This window comes from Perca flavescens, chromosome 15, assembly GCF_004354835.1.
Source record: "Perca flavescens isolate YP-PL-M2 chromosome 15, PFLA_1.0, whole genome shotgun sequence".
In the NCBI taxonomy this organism is placed as follows: domain Eukaryota; kingdom Metazoa; phylum Chordata; class Actinopteri; order Perciformes; family Percidae; genus Perca; species Perca flavescens.
The window spans coordinates 3,527,601-3,552,669 of record NC_041345.1 but is presented as its reverse complement, the minus strand read 5'-3'; the positions used below and the strand labels follow the sequence as shown (position 1 = coordinate 3,552,669).

General features: G+C 36.0%; 2 protein-coding genes across 4 annotated transcripts in view; both read left to right on the top strand.

Annotated features, from left to right (window-relative positions):
- The window catches only part of LOC114568962 (myosin-10), an 82,624-nt gene extending 76,629 nt beyond the window's left edge, over nucleotides 1-5,995 (top strand). For all 3 annotated transcript variants that reach the window (XM_028598660.1, XM_028598658.1, XM_028598659.1), the window contains 6 exons: nucleotides 168-256; nucleotides 1,598-1,721; nucleotides 2,391-2,599; nucleotides 3,187-3,295; nucleotides 3,560-3,732; nucleotides 4,792-5,995. In XM_028598660.1, the coding sequence (XP_028454461.1) occupies nucleotides 168-256; nucleotides 1,598-1,721; nucleotides 2,391-2,599; nucleotides 3,187-3,295; nucleotides 3,560-3,732; nucleotides 4,792-4,945 (858 nt within the window). In that variant the 3' untranslated portion in view covers nucleotides 4,946-5,995. The remainder of the gene's footprint in view (nucleotides 1-167; nucleotides 257-1,597; nucleotides 1,722-2,390; nucleotides 2,600-3,186; nucleotides 3,296-3,559; nucleotides 3,733-4,791) is intronic.
- A 1,668-nt stretch (nucleotides 5,996-7,663) lies between these two features.
- LOC114569809 (serotonin N-acetyltransferase) lies at nucleotides 7,664-9,982 on the top strand. The gene is made up of 4 exons (XM_028599881.1): nucleotides 7,664-7,841; nucleotides 8,289-8,540; nucleotides 8,874-9,028; nucleotides 9,211-9,982. Exons 2-4 carry the CDS (start codon nucleotides 8,384-8,386, stop codon nucleotides 9,592-9,594), a joined length of 696 nt encoding a protein of 231 aa, XP_028455682.1. The 5' UTR covers nucleotides 7,664-7,841; nucleotides 8,289-8,383; the 3' UTR covers nucleotides 9,595-9,982.
- The last annotated feature ends 15,087 nt before the right edge of the window (nucleotides 9,983-25,069 follow it).

The following is a 25,069-nucleotide window of genomic DNA, read 5'->3' as shown; positions in this document are numbered from 1 at the left end:
TGGACTCGCGACAGTGCAATGCAGAATAAATAATGCATGCTAATTATTTTTGCCATTAAAAAAGAATTTTGGGGGAAACACTGCGGTCCCAATGGACAATGGTCCCTCTCAGCATCACATGACACACAAAGAAGTACTTGTGATTAACCTTTGACCTTTCTCTGCAGGACCTGGCAGCATCTGAGAGGGGCCGGCGCCACGCAGAGCAGGAACGGGATGAGCTGCAAGATGAAATCTCAAACAGCACCTCTGGAAAGTAAGTTACACCCATTACTTTAAACCAATCACAATCATCTTGGGCAGAGCTAAGCGCCGAACTGAGCCCCGGTGCCTCCGCGAAACAGCCTCTGCAAAAAAATTCCAACACAAAGAAAGCGGAAGGTAACAGACATCCGGCCGAAAAGAGGGACAGCCGGTGGAATTTCTTGCGGCACCTGAACAATCCCTGAAGTGGAACGTCGTGGATATAGACTAGAGAAGACATAACTTGGGGTTGAAAGGAACCTTTTCACAAATAATTCAACTAACCAAATCAGAAAGCTTCTTCCAAAGGGAAATTTTATCTAGACCCTCCTGCCCCTGAGCTCTTTATCTTTACAGCTGTGGTAGGCGGTATATTTTGGCGTTTTTGGGCAAACATGTGATCATAATCTTTCAGCGTATTGTATTAAAATGTTCTGTGAGAAAACAAGACTTCTGCACCTCCTCTTGGTTCTGTTTTCAGGCTTTAGATAATCTAGCCATGACAGGAGACTTTGGCAAATCACGGGTCATTTCAAAGAGAGAAAGCGTTCCTATTGACTGCTCTGCGCATGCAGAAAGAGAGGGGAGAGGGAGAGCTGGAAAGTAACACATTACAATGACTCATGTTACTGTAATTGAGTAGTTTTTTGTGTACCTTTACTTTTTAAAGCCCTTTTTAAAACCTTTACTTTTACTTGTACTTAAAGGTGCAGTAGGTAAGCCTTAACAAAACTACCTTTCTGTCATATTTAGTGAAACTGACCCTATGTTCCAGTAGAACTACATGAAGCATTAATTTAAAAACCTACAGATTGGAGTGTGATTTGCAAAAATCCAACGCTCCCTGTTCAGATGCACCAATCAGGGCCAGGGGGGGGTGTCTAACTGCGTGTCAATCACTGCTCATGGACACAAATTCATTCTCCCTTGTGGGGGGAGGGGCTTAGGAGACCGTTTTGGGCTTTAGCGGAAAGGGGGGAGGGACTGAGAAGTTGTCGATGTTCAAATTTTTTCTTCACAATCCTACCTACAGCACCTTTAAGTATGTTTTGCTTGAAGTATTGTACTTTGCTACATTTTAAATCACATCTGTTACTGAGTAAAAAAAGTAAATAAAAAAGCTCTCTAACATTATTTATCCGTCAACAAACTCTAATGTTCCCTCATCAAATCACAAAATACTGCAATTTAATTAAATAAGTATAAATATAAAAAAAGTATATATTTTACTTACTTACTAGTAGATTGTAAATGAACAACTTTTTGCTTTTACTTAAGTAGTAAATATTTGTGTACTCTTTCTACCTCTGCTTTCTGCCCACTGCTGCTTTAACTCTTTCTCTGTGTGTGCCAGGTCTGCTCTGATGGATGAGAAGAGGAGGCTGGAGGCTCGCATTGCTCAGCTGGAAGAAGAGCTGGAAGAGGAGCAGGGTAACATGGAGCTCCTCAACGACCGCTACAGAAAGACAACTATGCAGGTGCGGTGTTCTGAGTTAGCAGAATTAGAGAACATCTTTAACGATCATCCTTATTTTTATTCAACTAATATTACATCCAGCAAAAAAAAAAACAATTAGCCTGTACAAAATTGGTCTGAAAGACACAACAAATCTTTGGAAATGTAAGACAGAGGACGGCCAATTACTTCATGTCCTGTGGTCCTGTGATAAGGTCCAGGTTACATGATAACCTATGTCAGATTGCAGGGACCCAGGTTCCATTCAGTCCAAGATTATTTTTTCTGGGAGATAGGTCAATCCTAAACGGGATGGATAAACACATAACAAGCTGGGTCCAGACTAGTTTAATGACAGCCAGGAGTGGGCTTGTGAGATGGCTAGGGTGGCGGTGAAAAAATGTCATTTAAACGGTTTGACAGATTGAATGTCTAAACTAGAAAATGGGGAAAGTACCTGAACTTTCTGGAGGGCTCCTAGGAATCATTGTGCTGGAGAGAGACGTGTATGATGGGCTTACGGTGTTGTCATTTATACATATGTTTATTTGGTTTATGGTTTATTGTCTATATTGTTACTATTTTGTTGTATGTTTTGTATGTGGTTAAAAAATAAAAAAATTACCCTGTTCAAAATTATGAAAATCACATGAAGTTCCATTTCCCCTGCCCCCCCCTCCCTGCCCCTCAGGTGGACACCCTGACTACAGAGCTGAGTGCGGAGCGCAGCACGGCCCAGAAGAGCGAAAACGCTCGCCAGCAACTGGAGCGTCAAAACAAGGAGCTGCGGGCGAAGCTGGGCGAGCTGGAGGGTTCTGTGAAGAGCAGGTTCAAGGCCTCCATCACTGCCCTGGAGGCCAAGATAGCACAGCTGGAGGAACAGCTGGAGCAGGAGGCCAAGTGAGTTTAGTGTATTAGTTTATAATGTCGTGGACAGTCCCCTTTATTTGACTATACAGTAAAAGGAGCAGCTTTAGCCTCAATGGCTAATTTCCAGATGTAGTCCCCGGCCAGCTGGCAAATAGGCACCCTGAAATACAATTGGTTAACATATTAAAACAAGTTACATTACATCTATAATAACATCATGCCTAAGCAAAAAAAGGTTAAACGTACAAGGAAGTGGCACACAAACAGAGAAGCACAGATAATGGCAATGACATTAAAGAAGACCATGCAGTTAATACAATACGAAGGAGACAAGAGAAAGGAGAAAAGTCTTAGAGGCAACATTGAAAGTTAATATGTGTCACGTTTTTCAGCCCTTCTGAGTTTACCTTAACCTTAACCTTAACCCTAACCCTAACCATAACCAGTGCCTCTCACCGTTGGGGGCAAAAAACACTGATAAACGAGTTTGCAGGTATGTTCAAAAATAGAAACTAGGCTAAAATATGAGATTGATTAAAACACATTTACGGGTTTTTAGCTGTAATGCCGAATCGTGTCTTGTTTTTTTTAAACGGTCCCTTTTTCTCCACCGAAAGGGAGCGAGCAGCAGCCAACAAGACTGTGAGAAGGACCGAGAAGAAGCTGAAAGAAATCTGCATGCAAGTGGAGGATGAGCGTCGCCATGCAGACCAGTTTAAAGAACAAGTATGTCTGACACTGACATTAACGCTGCGTTGTGAAAGGCTGTTGGCAAGCTTTTTCCACAGTTTTCCAAATGTTTAGCCCCTCTGTGGTTTTAAAAGAGATCAATCACGGTAATTGCTTTATTTATATTTAGAACCATTAACAAACCTACTTCATCCAGATCAGAAACTGACACTGCTGCCCCAACATGGTGTCCTTTTGAACACGTTTTGTATTTCTTGGTGATGTATTTTATTTTATTTTTGTGTGTGTGTGTGTGTGAAGGTGGAAAAGGCTAGCTCTCGGATGAAGCAGCTGAAGCGTCAGCTGGAGGAGGCGGAGGAGGAGGCCACGAGGGCCAACGCCTCACGCAGGAAACTGCAGAGAGAGCTGGACGACGCCACCGAGGCCAGCGAGGGTCTGAGCCGCGAGGTTCACACACTCAAGAACCGCCTCAGGTACGCTGGGGCAGACAGACGAATGCATCTGACATTCACAATTCATCATTTTATCTTTTATTTTATGATTGTTTTTGAAGTTTGAAAAGAAACTCCCGCACGCTGTCTAACTTGCAAAAGATACAGTATAAAGTTTAATAGTAGGCAACGTTTCGGTACTAGACCATCTTCAGGCAAATTTGGCCATTTTGCCTGAAGATGGTCTATTACCGAAACGTTGCCTGCCATTAAACTTCATATATTTTTTGCAAGTTAGACAGTGTGTGGGAGTTTCTTTGCAACGTTTGACCTGCTTGTCCCCCTGTCTCACGTTGTGAATGTATTTTTCTGTAGATGATTGTTTTAAAGAAAGCTTTATTCATGTAGGTCTATTTTTTCATTTCTTTTTTTATTATTTATTATAACTGGCCATGTATATTAAGTCAATATTGGCCCATTAAGTCAGCAACTACAGTGATATACTCCACTTACAGAGTTGATTTCATGTTTGCCGAATTAGACTTTTTGTCAGGACTGTGTGGGCAGGTACAGACTGGGATGCATTGGGTGCCAGGATAGCTCAGTTGGTAAAGTGGGCGCCCATATATAGAGGTTACTCCTTGACGCAGCGGGTCCAGGTTCAGTTCCAACCTGGCCCTTTGTTGCATGTCATTCCACCCTCTCTTCACCCCTTTCATGTCTTAATCTGTCCTGTCAAATAAAGGCCTAAAAATGAGGCCTAAACGTTTCCCATTCTTATTGGTTCGTGTAGTTTGGTGACCTCATGTAATTCCAGTAGCTCTCCGCCCAACTTCAACCTGAGCAGAAGTTTAATCAGCCAGAAGAATTGGAAACACTGCTTATCGGAAGTTATTTTTCTAAAAATGTTACAGACTCTTTATGTTGGTAATATCTTTAAAGCATTAGAATACTGGCCCTTATTATCAAACCTGAGTCGGGATGAGTTTTTCAGGTGCTGACGTAGAAACGTCAGCACCTGAACATATGTTGGCTTGATGAATGGGGGACATTTTGCTTTTTACCTTCCCTTTACCTCCGCTCCTCCTCTTTCTCCTGCAGGCGTGGCGGCCCCATCAGCTTCTCCTCTAGTCGCCCAGGCCGACGCCCGCTTCAGGTCGAGGGAACTTCTTTGGACCTCCTGTCCGACGATGAGCTGGAAAACAAGATCACCGACAACAATGCCAATGAGACGCCGGCGCCCCAGCCGGAGTAGAAGAGAGAAAGCCTTAACTTTTGCTCTCCCGTCTGCGCATCACCTCTCAGCCACCGACACAAATACTTAGACCCTCTCAGCTTGAATAGGGACCCTCTTCTTGCCCACTCTGGCCCATGTCTGTAGAGATCTGTTCCCTCTAAACACACACAGCATGATCTAAGCAAGATAAAAAACAACACATATTCCTAGCCTTACTCCTCAACCCTAAACCTTAGCACACACCAGCAGTTGGACCCCCAACGCTCTCTTTACCGCCCCACTTAAAGGCGTAAGAAGCACTACTCTGCCTTACCCCTCCGTCTCAAGCTGCAGGGCTGTGTAATATAAAAGCAACTTCCGTCATGGGAGTAAAGACTACTTTAGTAACCTGAATGGAAGATGAGCTGTATCACAGATAGAAGTACACCTGTGCATAAGTTGTCAACTAAAAAAGCCATTTCAAAAAGAAAGAAAACCTCTGCATTTGGTTTATTGGTCAGTGAAATTGTCCTTTTTTGAAATGGATCTTCGGGGATTTAAAATCCCCGCACCACAAAGGAGACCAAGCAAGTGGTGTGCGTGTTGCTGTCTAGTCATCGTCAATTAAAAATCCCCCCGATAACAGAAAAACATAAACGTTCTGCTGGAGCTCATAATTCGCTGAGTGCACATGTGTCTGGATGATAATTACCCCCGGTTGGACCAGTATTTAGCTGTTTAAAATGCTTCCAAATGTTAAAATAATAGCATTGCAATATTGGAAATGAACAGATTGTGATGAAAGCTGAAACTTTCTGACTATTTTTGCATCAAGCTACAATTTACAGTATGTCCATCATATGAATCAGTTTAGTTTTATTTAGTTGAACTGTAACTGCAAAGTATTTTTCCAGTCCTATGCTAGAGATTGTTTGCTTGCATATGAATATAGAAATGTGACTGTAAGCTGCCTTGTCGCCTCAGCGCTTCAATCCGTTGCTCTTTTGACAGTATTGTTTTCTCATGATGATGTTTGACTGTAGGTCAGTGTTGACTTGTAATTATTCGGAACTAATGTTCTTTTGCTTACTACTTCTCTTTCTGTGCCTTCTTTTCTGCTCAGTCTCAGTTCAAAACCCATTTATGCCACATATGCTGTTCATATACTGAACCATGCGTAATTTCATGAAGGTATTTTCATAAAATATTCATAAATTTGCATATGTAATGAGCTATCAGTGAGAAACTGATTTCTTTCATTTGTATGTCCTGCTACAGCTCCTCATGATGATTGATACGTCAAAGCGTGCAGGACTCTTTGTAGATGGGTGCGATGACTTTTCTTATTGATAACTTTTATACTTTTTGAGTTATTACTATTTAAAAACAATCCAATAGACATCAACTGTATTTATATCTCTGCTATTGTACTCAGTACAAACTCCATTCATGTTTCAAAAATGCTCAGTATTGCACACTGATCAACTGTACCTATGATCGTTACCATGACTTGTACAGTTCATGAGTTATAGGAGCTATATATGATGCATTAAAGTCTATGGAGCCCAGTTCACGTTGTATTTATAACTCACCTGTTCACAAAATCCGTTCATTGAAGTAGTCCATGATGATGCTGTTTACAGCTTATGAGTCATGAGCCGTCACATTTGTAATGTCATCCAATTTAAAACTTTGGCAGAAAAAAAGCCAATCAGCATGACAGCAATCACACACATGTTCAGGGGCGGGGCGGGGGGGCTTCCGGGCCTCCAGCCCCGAATGTTTTCTCAAAATCCCCGAAACTTTTAGGTTATTTTTTTTTGTTATTTCCCCTCAGTCTCTCTGACTGGACCAGCAAATCAATGGAGCAAAAGTTCTGTTTCTGGGGAAATATCGCCATTCATTCTGTAAACTCTACTAAAGATTGGTTTCAAGATTAGTAATGCCGTTTACGCCAAATTCCTACCCAAACTACATTATGTAACTGAAAAAAATAGAAGCTTCCTTTTCTCCCTTCTAGGTGGCAGGAGTGAAAATGAGTCTTCCTGTGTATGTGTGTGTGCGTGTGTGTGTGTGTGTGTGTGTGTGTGTGAGGTATATTTACTCAAGTTCTGTACTTAAGTACTGGTACAATCCATTTTCTGGTACTCTATACTTCTACTCCACTACATTTCAGATGGAAACATTGTAGTTTTTACTCTGCTTTTTCACACACATTTACTCAACAGCTATAGTTAGTTGCTTTTAAGCTCATGATTTTTATTGTTTAAATAAAACATGATAAATGTATAAAATACAATGTATTGTTAAAGATAAACCAGTGGTAAACCTTGTTGGCTGGTGGCACCTTAACAAAAATCTGTGTCCAAATGCGTCCTCTGGTCACATTTAGGGTTAGTTGTTTGCAGTTCAATTAAAGAGAGATATTTAGTTTCATTTAAATAACTGCTTTAGGCCCAAAACGTTGAAATTATACAATAGTTCACAACACAAACAGCAATGATAAGAGACAAGTCAAAAAGATTGTGTTCAAATCTGTGTTCTCACTCGATGCATTAGTAATGTAGAATAATATATTAGTCGGGCCCATTTTTCTGCAAAACAAGTACTTTGAAAACTCTCAATTACATTTTGCTTATGATATTTCTGCATATTCACTCAAGTACATAAAGTCCTTGACCAATCAGGGCCCAAGGCTATCAAAGACAATAATATTCTCTAATGCAAATGGAGGTCACTTTCTCCAAGACACACACAGCGAAGTGAACGTGTTGTTCTCGGGCAGAGAGGAGATAACGTGTCGGTAATCCTTCCTCGTGTGACTCATAGTAATAATCACTTCATAACGAAGAGATACGTCTGTGTTGGAGCAGGTGAGACAGAGGCAGGGAGGAAGAGCTGCTCAGTCCCCAACATTCAACCTCAACATCCTCCGGTAAGTGTCTGCAGCCTGATGCTGAGCCGAGGTCGTTTTCTTAATTAAGATGGGAAGCAATTGTGTCACCTATTACACAGATGCACATTTGATTTACTTCACTGACCAACTGTATTGAAATGTAGTTAAACTGTGAATATTTTAGTGGAAAAACCATTGGAAAGTGCCTTTGAATCAGTGCGCTTCTCTGTAAACATGCGTGGCACACGTGCTAGGAGGTGGTGGTTCATAGAAAATAATTTGCTATTATCTGTCAATAGAGACAAAAAAAAAAAAAACAGCAACAATGCACGCAGTTAATTGCAGGGTTCAGTAAATTGCCGCCACACAGTCGTGACCTTTACGCATTCATCGACATCAAATATTCAAATGCAAATGAGCTGGTGGATCACAGCCAGGAAAGCTGTCCTATAAATACACGCACCAACCAGCCTGTTCTCCTCGCAGGGCCTGACCGAGGTGATCCTGCACAGAGGCAGAGAACAACACAGGAGGAGACGTGGTTGGGGCTTTTTGTTTGGAAGGGGAGAGTGTAAAGTCGTATGATGTCCGTTGTTGGCGCGCAGCCTTTCATCAAACCAATGCAGCCAACACCTTCTGTTTCGCCTGGCGGCCAAAGGAGACACACACTTCCCGCAAGCGAAGTCCGACCGCTCAACACGCAGGATGCCATAAGCGTCTTTGAGATCGAGCGAGAAGGTAAGTAAGCCGTCTTATCCGTCACATGAGACTGAATCCGCGTCAAGTTTCGCTGAGTCAAAGGAAGCCTCGATAGAGGACTTTGCGTAAAACCATGCGTGGCATCGACGGATTTAATTCCCTCTTCGCAATAACTAAAGTCAGTGGTCAGACATTCTTTTTAAAGATGTTACATCTGTATTCGACGTTCAGCACCGTGTTTATTGGGTAATTTGCGCCGCCTTTAGTGTGCGTAAAAGTAGGACCAAACTTGTTTTGCGCACGGTCATTCTCTCTCTTTCTCTCTCTTTCTTTCTCTCTCTCTCTCTCTCATTCTCTTTCTTTCTCTCTCAGCTTTTATCTCAGTGTCAGGTGAGTGTCCTCTCCATCTGGACGAGGTGCGTCATTTCCTCACCCTGTGTCCAGAGCTGTCCATGGGCTGGATTGAGGAGGGCCGGCTGGTGGCTTTTATCATCGGCTCTCTCTGGGACCAGGACAGACTCACTGCAGTAAGACACCTTCCCAACTCATCATTTATAAGTGATCATCACACACACACACACACACACACACACACACACACACACACACACACACACACACACACACACACACACACACACACACACACACACACACACACACAGACACATATGATCAGTAATTGTGATCTTTAACCACTTTGCTCCAGGACGCACTGACTCTCCACAAACCCCGCGGCTCCACCGTCCACATCCACATCCTCGCCGTCCATCGCACCTTCAGGCAGCAGGGCAAAGGTAACATTCTGCTGTGGCGTTACCTGCAGTATCTCCGCTGCCTGCCCAACGTGCGCCGAGCAGTGCTCATGTGCGAAGACGACCTCATTCCTTTCTACCGCAAGTCAGGCTTCAAGGTGCTGGGCCGCTGCGCCATCACCGTGGCCAACATGACGTTCACTGAGATGTGGTACCCCATCAGCGGCCACGCGTACATGCGGCGCAACAGCGAGGCCATCCGTTTCCCTCAGCATCTCTTGACTCAGCATCCCTTGACTCTGCCACTGGAAAAGACTGACGAACAGGCTGACGTATGACGTGGTGATGTTTGTCACTCAGATATCTGCACAGGTTGTCTTTCATTTTAAGGGTCCCATATTATGCTCATTTTCAGGTTTATACTTGTATTTTGGGTTTCTACTAGAACATGTTTACATGCTTTAATGTTTAAAAAACACATTATTACCATACTCTCTGTCTGAAATTATCTGTATTCACCCTCTGTCTGAAACGCTCAGTTTTAGCACCTGTCTTTTTAAAAATCCCTCTTGAAAAAGCTGCTCTGATTGGTCAGCGCTTCCAGGTCTCTCTGTGGGAATATATATATAGTTGTAAAATCATGTAAAATCATGATCATCAATCATACCCAAGTCCTGATGGCTCGTTTAAAGGCACAGTTTCTGAATAAATTTCGTTTCGATACTTTCACAGTATTAATAGAGCACCTCGACCTGCTTTATAATAAAAAAGAATACTCTTACACTTTTCTCACTTTTTACAATATGGGACCTTTAACATCAGTGTTGCACTCGGTCAGGTTCTTTCTGTTTAAGTGGCTGTCTGGGCTCTCCACAACTGTGGACTGACGTCAGCAACCAGGCTTTAGCTGCTCAACCCCAGCTCCTCCAGCACTATTAAGGGGGCTTTAGCTATAGTAAACAGAGGAATTAGAAGGGACTGCACATCCAGACTCTGTATTGTGATGGAGTTATTTTGTGTGTGTGTGTGTGTGTGTGTCACAGAATCACAATTCCTGCACCATTTCAATTAAATCTTTTATACTGTTTTTAAGGTGAAAAAGAAGGTTTTTGATTTTATCTGACACAAAATATAAGTTCTGTACATGTGCACTGATTGACGAGTCTATCTAATTAAACATTCCCTTGAAAACTTCATTATGACTACAGTATTACATATAAGTAATATACTGTAGTATAATATCACAGTCTTTATGTCAGTATTTTCACATAGCTCTGAACTGTACCTCTGGAGACTTAGATTACACACTGGGACGTCTTGTGCTCTTGAATGGAGCTTTAATCCAGGATACAGTCACCCACTAATCCACTAAGGTGCCAGGGTGAGCAGTTCCCGCCCCCTCTCAAACTAAGTGGTCACTTAAAAAGAACTTTAATTAGCATTTTGAGCAGGGTGAAGGGGTTTGAAGTCTGATGCAAATATTGCCCCAAATATGCATTATTTCCCTACCAAGAAAGAAGAATCGGATGCCAAACAGCCTACCAAGTGGCAGTGAAAGTCTCCATTGAAACAGATGAAGTAGGTCTAAACCACACTATATTTTACAGAGGCCCAACTATTCCCCCATGAGTAATTGCAATTAGTGCGGCTTTTGACATACTATAATATATTACTTTTTTATGACTTTTTTCAACATGCTATACTATGACTTTTTTAGGACTATTTTCGTCATGCTATATTATGACTTTTATCAACATACTATACTATGACTTTTTTATGACTTTTTTCGACATACTCTACTATGACTTTTTTATGACTTTTTTCAACGTACTATACTATGACTTTTTTATGACTTTTTTCAACATACTATACTATGACTTTTTTGTGACTTTTCAACGTACTATACTATGAATTTTTTCGTCATACTATACTATGACTTTTTTCAAGATACTATACTATGACTTTTTATGACTTTTTTTGCATCATACTATACTATGACTTTTTTATGACTTTTGTCAACATATTATACTATGACTTTTTTATGACTTTTTTCAACATACTATACTACGACTTTTTTATGACTTTTTTCAACATGCTATACTATGACTTTTTATGACTTTTTCAGACACACTATACTATGACTTTTTTTGCGACATACTATACTATGACTTTTTATGATTTTTTTCAACATACTATACTATGACTTTTTTGGCGACATACTGACTTTTTTTGCGACATACTATACTATGACTTTTTTTGCGACATACTGACTTTTTTTGCGACATACTATACTGTGACTTTTTTTGCGACATACTATACTATGACTTTTTTGCGACATACTATACTATGACTTTTTTTGCGACATACTGACTTTTTTTGCGACATACTATACTATGACTTTTTTTGCGACATACTGACTTTTTTTGCAACATGCTATACTATGACTTTTTTGCGAAATACTGACTTTTTTATGACTTTTTACATACTATGACTTTTTATGACTTTTTCTGACACACTGTACTATGACTTTTTTCATCATACTATACTATGACTTTTTTCGTCATGCTATACTATGACTTTTTTCAAGATACTATACTATGACTTTTTATGACTTTTTTCAACATATTATACTATGACTTTTTTATGACTTTTTTCAACATGCTATACTATGATGTTTTTTGTGACATGCTGACTTTTTTTGCGACATGCTATACTATGACGTTTTTATGACTTCAACATATTATACTATGACTTTTTTATGACTTTTTTCAACATACTATACTATGATTTTTTTGCGACATACTGACTTTTTTTGCAACATGCTATACTATGACTTTTTTGCGAAATACTGACTTTTTTTGCGACATACTATACTATGACTTTTTATGACTTTTTCTGACACACTGTACTATGACTTTTTTCATCATACTATACTATGACTTTTTTCGTCATGCTATACTATGACTTTTTTCAAGATACTATACTATGACTTTTTATGACTTTTTTCAACATACTATACTATGACTTTTTATGACTTTTTTCAACATGCTATACTATGATGTATGACTTTTTTTTTTGCTATACTATGACGTTTATATGACTTCAATGATATTATACTATGACTATTTTATGACTTTTTTTCATATACTATACTATGACTTTTTTTTTTATGACTTTTTTTTTTTCAACATATTATACTATGACTTTTTTATGACTTTTTTCAACATGCTATACTATGACTTTTTGAGACATACTTTTTTTTATGACTATACTATGACTATTTTTTTGCGACATACTATACTATGACTTTTTATGACTTTTTCTGACACACTGTACTATGACTTTTTTCATCATACTATACTATGACTTTTTTCGTCATGCTATACTATGACTTTTTTCAAGATACTATACTATGACTTTTTATGACTTTTTATGACTTTTTATGACACACTGTACTATGACTTTTTTCAACATACTATAATATGACTTTTTTCGTCATGCTATACTATGACTTTTTTCGTCATGCTATACTATGACTTTTTTCAAGATACTATACTATGACTTTTTATGACTTTTTTTGCAACATACTATACTATGACTTTTTTATGACTTTTTTCAACATATTATACTATGACTTTTTTATGACTTTTTTCAACATACTATACTATGACGTTTTTTGCGACATACTATACTATGACTTTTTTTGCGACATACTGACTTTTTTTGCGACATACTATACTGTGACTTTTTTTGCAACATACTATACTATGACTTTTTTCAAGATACTATACTATGACTTTTTTATGACTTTTTTTGCAACATACTATATTATGACGTTTTTATGACTTTTTTCAACATATACTATGACTTTTTTATGACTTTTTTCAACATGCTATACTATGACGTTTTTTTTTTCTGACTTTTTTACTATACTATGATTTTTTATGACTTTTTTCAACATACTATACTATGACTTCTTTATGACTTTTTTCAACATGCTATACTATGACTTTTTTATGACTTTTTTTCAACATATTATACTATACTATGACTTTTTTTTCAACATACTATACTATGACTTTTTTTGACATACTGATTTTTTTTTTCGACATACTATACTATGACTTTTTTTTTGCGACATTTTTACTACATACTATACTATGACATACTTTTTTTCAACATACTATATACTATGACTTTTTTGACATATGATTTTTTTTCAACATACTATACTATGACTTTTTATGACTTTTTTTTGCAACATACTATACTATGACTTTTTTATGACTTTTTTCAACATATTATACTATGACTTTTTTATGACTTTTTCAACATACTATACTATGACGTTTTTTGCGACATGCTATACTATGACTTTTTTTTTTTTCAACATACTATACTATGACTTTTTTTATGACATTTTATACTATGACTTTTTTGACTTTTTCAACATACTATACTATGACTTTTTTTGCGACACTATGACTTTTTTCAACATACTATACTATATACTATTTTTTTGCGACATACTATACTATGACTTTTTTTGCGACATACTGACTTTTTTTGCGACATACTATACTATGATTTTTTTTGCGACATACTATACTATGACTTTTTTTGCGACATACTATACTATGACTTTTTTTGCGACATACTGACTTTTTTTGCGACATACTATACTATGACTTTTTTTGCGACATACTATACTATGACTTTTTTTGCGACATACTATACTATACTATATGACTTTTTTATGACATACTTTTTTTTGACATACTATACTATGACTTTTTTATGACTTTTTCTGACATACTATACTATGACTTTTTACTTTTTATTTTTTCAACATACTATACTATGAATTTTTTATGACTTTTTTCATACTATACTATTTTATGATATACTATTTTTTTTCAACATACTATACTATGACTTCTTTATGACTTTTTTCAACATGCTATACTATGACTTTTTATGACTTTTTCAACATGCTATACTATGACTTTTTATGACTTTTTTTTTCTTTTTATGACTTTTATACTATACTATTTTTTATGACTTTTTTTCAACATACTATACTATGACTTTTTATGACTTTTTTCAACATCATACGACATACTAGTTTTTTTTTGACCATGCTATACTATGACTTTTTTGACTTTTTTATTACTACTATGACTTTTATGACTTTTTTTGCAACATACTATACTATGACTTTTTTATGACTTTTTTCAACATATTATACTATGACTTTTTTATGACTTTTTTTTCAACATACTATACTATGACTTTTTTTTGACGACTATACTATGACTTTTTTTCAAGATACATACTATGACTTTTTTTTTTTTTTTTTTGACTTTTTGACTTTTTTTGACTTTTTTTTTTGCATATTATACTATACTTTTTATGACTTTTTTTTCAACATACTATACTGACTTTTTTTTGCGACATACTATACTATGACTTTTTTTTTATGACTTTTTTTTTCTGACACACTATACTATGACTTTTTTTTCATCTATACTATACTTTTTATGACTTTTTATGACTTTTTTCAACATACTATACTATACTATTTTTATGACTTTTTTTTTTCAACATACTATATATGACTTTTTATGACTTTTTTCATGACATACTATACTATGACTTTTTCAACATACTATACTATGACTTTTTATGAATTTTTTTGCAACATACTATACTATGACTTTTTATGAATTTTTTTGCAACATACTATACTATGACTTTTTTATGACTTTTTTCAACATATTATACTATGACTTTTTTATGACTTTTACATACTATATTTTATGAGTTTTTTTTCAACATATTATACTATGACTTTTTTTTTTCAACATGCTATACTATGACTTTTTTTTTCGACATACTGACTATTTTTTTATGACATACTATATTATTTTATGACTTTTTTGCGACATTCTATACTATGACTTTTTTATGACTTTTTTCAACATATTATACTATGACTTTTTTATGACTTTTTTCAACATGCTATACTATGACTTTTTTTGCGACATACTGAGTTTTTTTGCGACCTGCTATACTATGACTTTTTTTGCGACATACTGACTTTTTTTGCAACCTGCTATACTATGACTTTTTTTTTTTATGACATTTTTTTCAACATATTATACTATGACTTTTTATGACTTTTTTTCAACATACTATACTATGACTTTTTTTTTTTTTCATACTATACTATGACTTTTTTTTTTTTCGACACTATACTATGACTTTTTATGACTTTTTTGCAACATACTATACTATGAATTTTTTGCAACCTGCTATACTATGACTTTTTTTCAAGACACTATACTATGACTTTTTTCAACATGAACTATTTTTTTTGCGACATGCTATACTATGACTTTTTATTTTTTTTTACTGACACTACTTTTTTTTTCATCATACTATACTATACTATGACTTTTTTCAACATACTATACTATGACTTTTTTTATTTTTTTTTTTCAACATACTATACTATGACTTTTTTGCGACATGCTATACTATGACTTTTTTTGCGACATACTGACTTTTTTTGCGACATACTATACTATGACTTTTTTTGCAACATACTATACTATGACTTTTTTATGACTTTTTTCAACATATTATACTATGACTTTTTTATGACTTTTTTCAACATACTATACTATGACTTTTTTTGCGACATACTGAGTTTTTTTGCGACCTGCTATACTATGACGTTTTTTGCGACATGCTGACTTTTTTGCGACATGCTATACTATGACGTTTTTATGACTTTTTTCAACATATTATGCTATGACTTTTTTATGACTTTTTTCAACATACTATACTATGACTTTTTTTGCGACATACTGAGTTTTTTTGCGACATGCTATACTATGACTTTTTTTGCGACATACTGACTTTTTTTGCGACATACTATACTATGACTTTTTTTACTGACTTTTTTTGCGACATACTATACTATGACTTTTTTTGCGACATGATACTTTTTGCGACAACATACTATTATGCTATGACTTTTTTTTTTATGACTTTTTTTTCAACATACTATACTATGACTTTTTTTGACTTTTGCGACACTATACTATGACTTTTTTTGCGACATATCTGAGTTTTTTTGCGACATGCTATACTATGACTTTTTTTGCGACATACTGACTTTTTTTGCAACCTGCTATACTATGACTTTTTTTGCGACATACTGAGTTTTTTTGCGACATGCTATACTATGACTTTTTGCGATGACATACTATACTATTTTTTTTTTCAACATACTATACTACTTTTTTTATACTATGACTTTTTTTGCGACATACTATACTATGACTTTTTTCGACATACTATACTATGACTTTTTTGCGACATGCTATACTATGACTTTTTTTGCGACATACTGACTTTTTTTGCGACATACTATACTATGACTTTTTTTGCGACATGACTTTTTTTTTGCGACATACTATACTATGACTTTTTTTGCGACATACTATACTATGACTTTTTTGCGACATACTATACTATGACTTTTTTGCGACATACTATACTATGACTTTTTTTGCGACATACTGACTTTTTTTACGACATACTATACTATGACTTTTTTTGCGACATACTGACTTTTTTTGCGACATACTATACTATGACTTTTTTTGCGACATACTATACTATGACTTTTTTTGCGACATACTATACTATGACTTTTTTTATACTATACTATGACTTTTTTGCAAAATACTGACTTTTTTTGCGACATACTATACTATGACGTTTTTTTGTGACATGCTATACTATGACTTTTTTGCGACATACTGACATACTATACTATGACTTTTTTTGACTTTTTTTGCGACATACTATACTATGACATGCTATACTATGACTTTTTTGCGACATACTGACTTTTTTTGCGACATACTATACTATGACTTTTTTTGCGACATACTATACTATGACTTTTTTGCAAAATACTATACTATGACTTTTTTGCGAAATACTGACTTTTTTTGCGACATACTATACTATGACGTTTTTTGCGACATGCTATACTATGACTTTTTTGCGACATACTGACTTTTTTTGCGACATACTATACTATGACTTTTTCTGACTTTTTCTGACACACTATACTATGACTTTTTTCATCATACTATACTATGACTTTTTCATGACTTTTTTTCAATATACTATACTATGACTTTTTTCAAGATACTATACTGTGACTTTTTTCATCATGCTATACTATGACTTTTTTCAACATACTATATTATGACTTTTTTCAAGATACTATACTATGATTTTTTTCAACATACTATATTATGACTTTTTTCAAGATACTATACTATGATTTTTTTCAACATACTATACTATGACTTTTTAGACATACTATACTATGACTTTAGATTAGATTCAGCTTTATTGTCATTGTGCAAAGTAGAAGTAAAAAGACAACGAAATGCAGTAAAAAAAAAAAGCAGAAAAGTGCAATGTGATATACAAGTATAGACAGATGAAGCATAGGTAGGACAAGAAATATTTTGCAGTGTTATAAGAGCAGAATAAATATGGCTATGTAATATGAACAATGTATGAATAACATATACAGATATGTGCAATGTAGTAGCAGTGACATTATACTAGCAGTAAGAATAATATATATATATATATATATATATATATATATATATATATATATATATATATATATATGCAGTGTATTAACAGAATATATAATAAGGCTTTAGTTATTGAACCTCTCTCTATTGTGCTCAAGTCAAAGCCCGAAATATGTGGAATTCATAGATGGGGATTGACCCATAAGTTATCTCTGTATGCGGATGATTTATTGTTGTACCTATCAGACCCTATACATTGTATTCCCCATGTTTTGAATATATTGCAAACATTCAGTGTTTTCTCTGGTTATAAACTTAACCTAACTAAAAGTGAGTGTTTTCCTATAAACGCCTTGGCCCGGTCTCTTCAGGACTCAAATTTACCTTTTTGTATGTCCAGAGATGGGTTTAAGTATTTAGGTATTAATCTGACTCCAACCTTTCCTGAGCTATACCATAAAAACTTTACTCCATTAGTAGACAAATTAAAATCCGATTTTCAGAGGTGGAATGCCATTAATTTGTCATTGGTTGGTAGGATTAACTGTATTAAAATGAATGTTCTCCCTAGATTCCTTTATCTTTTTCAGTACCTTCCAATTTATCTGCCTAAATTATTCTTTCAATCTCTTGATAGGTGTATAACATTTATTTGGGCAGGTAAAGCTCCTAGGCTTCAAAAGAGACTCTACTACTACTATTGGGCGGCTAACTGCCAGAAAATACTTTATTGGTGTCAGTCACCAGATATGGACTGGTGTGAATCTGAGAATAACTCGTGTCTGTCAACATCACTCTTAGCTTTAGTAACTTCTAAAATCCCTTTGGCGATTTCAACACATACCTTAAATCCAACGGTCAGCAATACATTACGTATTTGGCTACAATTTAGAAAACATTTGGGTCTTCTTGATTTTTCCATTCAAGCCCCAATTTGCCATAATCATTTATTTTTACCAGCTAGAATAGATGCAACCTTTTTGGAGTGGAAAAGGCAAGGCCTTGTCAGATTTAAGGATTTTTATAAGGATGGTGTATTTGCAAGTTTCAAAGACATATGTGAAAAATTTGATCTCCCTTGCTCAAACCATTTTAGATATTTACAGATTTGTCACTTTATTCGTAGTAATACGACGGCTTTTCCAAATGTACCAGAGCCATCCGGTTTGGATGATATCTTGGAAGTGTCTTCTAAATTAAAGGGACTTATTTCCAGAATTTATAATATCATCACTTCCCATAGTGACAATACTCTGGATAAGATTAAAGCGAAGTGGGATGATGAACTAGGAGAGACGATATCGGATAGTACATGGGAGGAAGCTGTGCGTAGGGTAAATGGGACAACATCCTGTGCTCGTTTGAGCTTAATCCAGTTTAAAGTTTTACATAGGACACATTTTTCTAGAGCTAAACTGGCAAAAATATTTTTAGGCATGAATGAAAATTGTAGCAGGTGTAATAGTGCTCCAGCAACCTTGACCCACATGTTCTGGTCATGCCCACGTTTGGATCACTTTTGGTCAGGGGTCTACAAAACGTTATCTGAAGTTATAGAAATAGGATGTGAGCCTAATGTGTATACTTCAATCTTTGGAACAGTGCAGAGTGATCATGTAGGGCTTGCTAGATACAAGGATGTATTAGCCTTCTCAACCTTGATTGCCAGGCGGCAAATTCTTTTACATTGGAAATCCCCATATCCACCAAAAGTATCTGTTTGGCTGACTGATCTTATGATGTATCTGAAATTGGAGAAGATAAAGTCTGCACTTAGGGGGTCTGACGACCTTTTTTATGGTATCTGGAACCCATTAATAACGTATTTTGAAAAACTTAAGTCTCTTCCTGAGATTCCCTAATGACATGTAAAGCACTTTGACAGTTTGATGGCAGAGGCCTAATGAAGTCTGCATTATTGTCTTACGTACTATTGGGATGGCTTTTTTTTTTTATTTATTTTTTTTTTTTTTTTATTATATATTTTTTTTAATATCACTGGATTTTAAATGTACAGGTGACTCACTATTATCTTTTGTTTGATTGTTGACATACTGAGACGCACAGAGGTTCTGATGAGGGTGGGTTTGGGGGAGGGAGACCACAGGGGTTTTTGTTTTGAAATGAAAAAGTAAAACGAATGTATTTCATGTGAGACTGTAACTTGATTGTTCTGTACCAATAAAAAGAGAGTTAAAAAAAAAAAAAAGAATATATAATAAGAGAAACTGAATAAATATTGATATTCTGAATGAACCATATAGACAGATATGTACAGTATGTACAGCTATGTGCAGTGTGGTAACATTATAAGCAGTGTGGTAACATTATAATGACATTTTATACTATGACTCTTTTCGACATACTGTACCATGACTTTTTATAACATACTTTACTACTATTACTATTACTTTCTTTTCGACATACTATTCTATGACATTTTATGATTTTTTTCAACATTCTATAATATGAGTTTTTTTCTCATAATGCACATTGGTGGCCCAATGGTTAGTGCTGTGGCTTCACAACCAGAAGGTGCAGGGTTTGATCCTCCTTCCATGTGTAGTAGGTGCTCCTGGTTCCCCCCAACCCTTATTTGGAAGTCTGCTGGCTAAAAGGGTCAGCTCAATGACATGTAATGTTATGACTTACTATACTATGACTTTTTTATGACTTGTTTCGACATACTATACTTTTATTTTTTGACATACTATGCTATGACGTTTTTTGACATGCTATACTATGACTTTTTTATGACTTTTTTCGACATACTATATGACTTTTTTCAACATGACTTTTTGTGACTTTTTTCAACAGCTATACAATACTTTATAAAGGTACCATGGCATTAACATTTGACTTTATGAGGTGTTTTAACATTAATATGAGTTCCCCCAGCCTGCCTATGGTCCCCCAGTGGCTAGAAATGGTGATAGGTGTAAACCGAGCCCTGGGTATCCTGCTCTGCCTTTGAGAAAATGAAAGCTCAGATGGACCAATCAGGAATCTTCTCCTTATGAGGTCATAAGGAGCAAGGTTACCTCCCCTTTCTCTGCTTTGCCCGCCCAGAGAATTTGGCCCACCCATGAGAGAGAGAGAGAGAGACATCATGGCTTTCAAACGAGCAAAGTGACAGTTGGTCACACCCCCACTCTCCACCACAATTTCGGGAAAGAGACTTCAGATACAGTATTAGGGGACCACTAAGGTCTATATAAAAGAGACTTCAGATACAGTATTAGGGGACCACTAAGGCCTATATAAAAGAGACTTCAGATACAGTATTAGGGGACCACTAAGGTCTATATAAAAGAGACTTCAGATACAGTATTAGGGGACCACTAAGGTCTATATAAAAGAGACTTCAGATACAGTATTAGGGGACCACTAAGGTCTATATAAAAGAGACTTCAGATACAGTATTAGGGGATCACTAAGGTCTATATAAAAGAGACTTCAGATACAGTATTAGGGGACCACTAAGGTCTATATAAAAGAGACTTCAGATACAGTATTAGGGGACCACTAAGGTCTATATAAAAGAGACTTCAGATACAGTATTAGGGGACCACTAAGGTCTATATAAAATCATCCAAAGAGCACCATGTCATGGGACCTTTAAGACTTTTTTTGATATGCTATACTATGATTTTTTTTACTAACCCTTATTTGGAATGACTTTTTCATTACTTGTTTCGACATACTATACTATGATTTTTTTCAACATAGTTTCACATTCAATACAAAACAGGAGTACAAAATACAATAGGCTACATAAAGGCTAAATAAAGTGCAGAATAAGTAGGCATTACAAGGCTGACACAAACGTGTGGTGTGAGTAAGCCAAGGGATATGCAAAAGTGATAAGGACATAACGCAGTATACATTAATAGACAGTCTGTATCACCACTTAAAGGGTCAAAATACAGATATTGCGAAATGTGGACCAGTTGTAAATTAGAACCGTTACAATTATAACGCAATTAGCATAGATAGACAGTCTGTAAGAAGCTAAAATGTAGTGAAGAGCCAAATATACAGTTAGTGCAGTTTCTGGTGTAGTTACTGATGTAGATCAGAGATAACACACTAAACCTGAAATGACTATGTCTATAAGAATGTAAAAAGTCAGTCTACAGATAGTGCAAGTGCAAGTATACAGATAGTGTGAGTGTAACAAAATTATACAATATACATAAGAGTCAAAAATATCAATCAGTGTACAGAACAGCTCGTGGATGGTGCAAAAGGGGAAGTGCGGATGTGCATCTGAGCAAAAATGCAGTGGGGCATGACAGAGATATTGTAATTAGGGTGTGCAAAAACAGGGTGTGCAGGAACCAGTGCGTGAGTGAAGGAGATGGAGAGCAGCTAGCACATACAGTGATCAGATAGGAGTGCAGACAGACGTGCTTTAAAGGCAGTTAGTGGGATTAGGATTTTGAGTTTTAGCATTCTTTTGTAATTAATTCCAGTCATTTGCAGCTGAGAACTGGAAGGAGGTATGGGATTTAGGGGTGACCAAGGTGATATAACTGCTCGAGCGAAGGCTGCGGGTGGGTGAAGCTATTATGACCGGTGAGCTTAGGTACAGCGGGGCTTTGCCTAGCAAGGACATGCTATACTATGACTTTTCTTATAACTTTTTTTACATAATACAATATGACTTTTTCATGACTTTTTATAACACACTCTCCTATGACTCCCTTTGACATACCATACTAAATCCTTTTTTATGATCTTTTTAGACATTCTATACTATGTTTTTTTTTTTTTTTTTACTTTTGTCAACATAATATGCCTTTTTTCAACATACTATACTATGACTTTTGTATGACTTTTTTTGACATACTGTACTATGACTTTTTCGACATGCTATACTATGATTTCTTTATGACTTTTTTGAACATACTATGCTATGATTTTTTTTACCAACCCTTATTTGGAAGTCCGCTGGCTAAAAGTGTGAGCTCAATGACATGTAATGTTATGACATACTATATTATGACTTTTTTATGACTTTTTTCGACATGCTATACTATGACTTTTTTATGACTTTTTTTCAACAAACTATATGACCTTTTTTCGACATGCTATACTATGACTTTTTTATGACTTTTTTCAAAATACTATAATATGACTTTTTTCGACATAATATACTATGACTTTTTTCAACATGCTGTACAATGACTTTTTTCAACATACTATAATATGACTTTTTTCGACAAACTATGACTTTTTTATGACTTTTCATAACAATGCAGCATGGTGGCCCAGCAGTTAGCTCTGTGGCTTCACAGCAAGAAGGTACAGGGTTTGAACCCAGGTAGTCCCAGTCCTGCCACCACGGCATCACTATTTTATGAATGAAACATGGCGGAGAAACGTAACAGTGCTGATAACTCCTCTGTATCAAAAAAGAAAGTAAGGCTCTATCTCGAGAGTTACCACAACTTCGGTTTCAGGGGGGGGCTCAGCTTTTCTTAGACACTGAGCTAAATGACATGTGATGTTATGACTTTTTTCAACATACTATACTATGATTTATTTCAACATACTATACTATGAGTTTTTATGACTTTTTTGACATACTATATGACTTTTTTAGACATTTTTATGACTTTTTTGACAATAATGTTATTTCCAGGTCGGAGGACGGCTCGCTTTGATGGAAATGAGTTTGTAGCTCGTTGTTAACCTTACTACGTTAGGAAAGATGCGTCATTTGTGATTTAATAACATTTCACTCTAGAGAATTGATCCCAGATGTTTTTTTATCAGCTGACCTCAGGGGGGCTCCGAAATATGCCTTTTGTATGACTTTTTTTAACGTACTATACCTTGACTTTTTTATGATTTTTTTCGACATACTATACTGTGCCTTTCTGGGACATAATATACTATGTTGTTTTTATGATTTCTTTCGACATACTCTATTACTTATTTTCGACATACTATAGTATGACTAGAGAAGCCACCAGGGTTGTATCTTGAAGTATCACAACCAAAAATCCACTGTCCTACAAGAATCCCAGGGCAGGATATTGATCTGATTGATTTTAGCACTGATGACAAGTTAACATGTCATCAGAAAATCTCGGTTTTATGCAGGAATCTCAGGAATCTGAACTAGTTGAGGTTGAGTAAATCTCACTGGTTAAGTGGATTTTGTGGAGGTTGATTTTGGCAATAAATAAAAGAGAAATCTGCAAAAATAAGATGGCTTGCAGCGTCATTGGTTTACAAGCTGATGCTGTCAGCTGGCACCATTGCACAGTTGGCTGTCGGGCAAATCTGAGCTTCATCGGAGTTCATTTCCTTGGGCAGAGGGTTTCAACCAATGACGAGAAAGATACTTTTAGTAAATGCATTTGAGTGTATGAATTTCAGAAAATGTATGGATGAAGATGCTAATAACTCAGACTTTTTGTTCTTATGTGCTTTTATGTATATCTGTATCGAAGATCAATTTCCAACACCAATACTAAAGCTTTTTTTTTCTTTCAGTGAAAACTGTCACTGCTGCTGACATTGTCGTATGAGGAGGAAACACTGAAGCAGAGTGCTTTAGTTGATTTGGTGCTGGCATGATTGCAGGGCAGGCATACAGAGGGCTTCGTCATCCTCATTTATGGACAGAGTGAATAAGAGAGACGAGCAAATGCTCATTGTCAGAGTTTAAACCATCAGCACTGCAGTCTAGTATTATGACAATAATAATGGAGAAGCTGCCAATTACCATCACTCAGGCAATGGTCCAGTCAACACTAATGTGCCATTTGTTTTTCCACGTACTGTATATATGCTGACGTATTCTGGGCTATTTAACATGCTTTTAATGAGGAAGGCAGTCATCACACACGCACTTTGATTATAATGCTATTGGTAGAAGCTAGTAGGGATGTAACGATGCATTGTGAGTTGGTTAAAAATGGATATAAATTTGTTAAGATTACCGGATGGGATGAAAAATGAAACTAATCGCGATGCAATTTTAAAACTTTCTAGGGCGCAACCTACTTTTGATTTCACTTGTTTGACATCAGATGTCACCAAGTGTTCTTAGTTCATTTATTTGAAGATTTTTTTTTCTATTTATTGAGTTCTTTTGATGTGTGATTTGTTTTAAAAATGTAATTATTTTTTTTTTGTTATTTTATATAAAAACAATTGTAGT

Coding starts and splice junctions, on each gene's coding strand:
- LOC114569809 (XM_028599881.1), top strand. CDS start 8,384: ATGATGTCCGTTGTTGGCGCGCAGCCTTTCATCAAACCAATGCAGCCA. Junction 8,541..8,873: donor CTTTGAGATCGAGCGAGAAG/GTAAGTAAGCCG, acceptor TTTCTCTCTCAG/CTTTTATCTCAGTGTCAGGT. Junction 9,029..9,210: donor ACCAGGACAGACTCACTGCA/GTAAGACACCTT, acceptor ACTTTGCTCCAG/GACGCACTGACTCTCCACAA.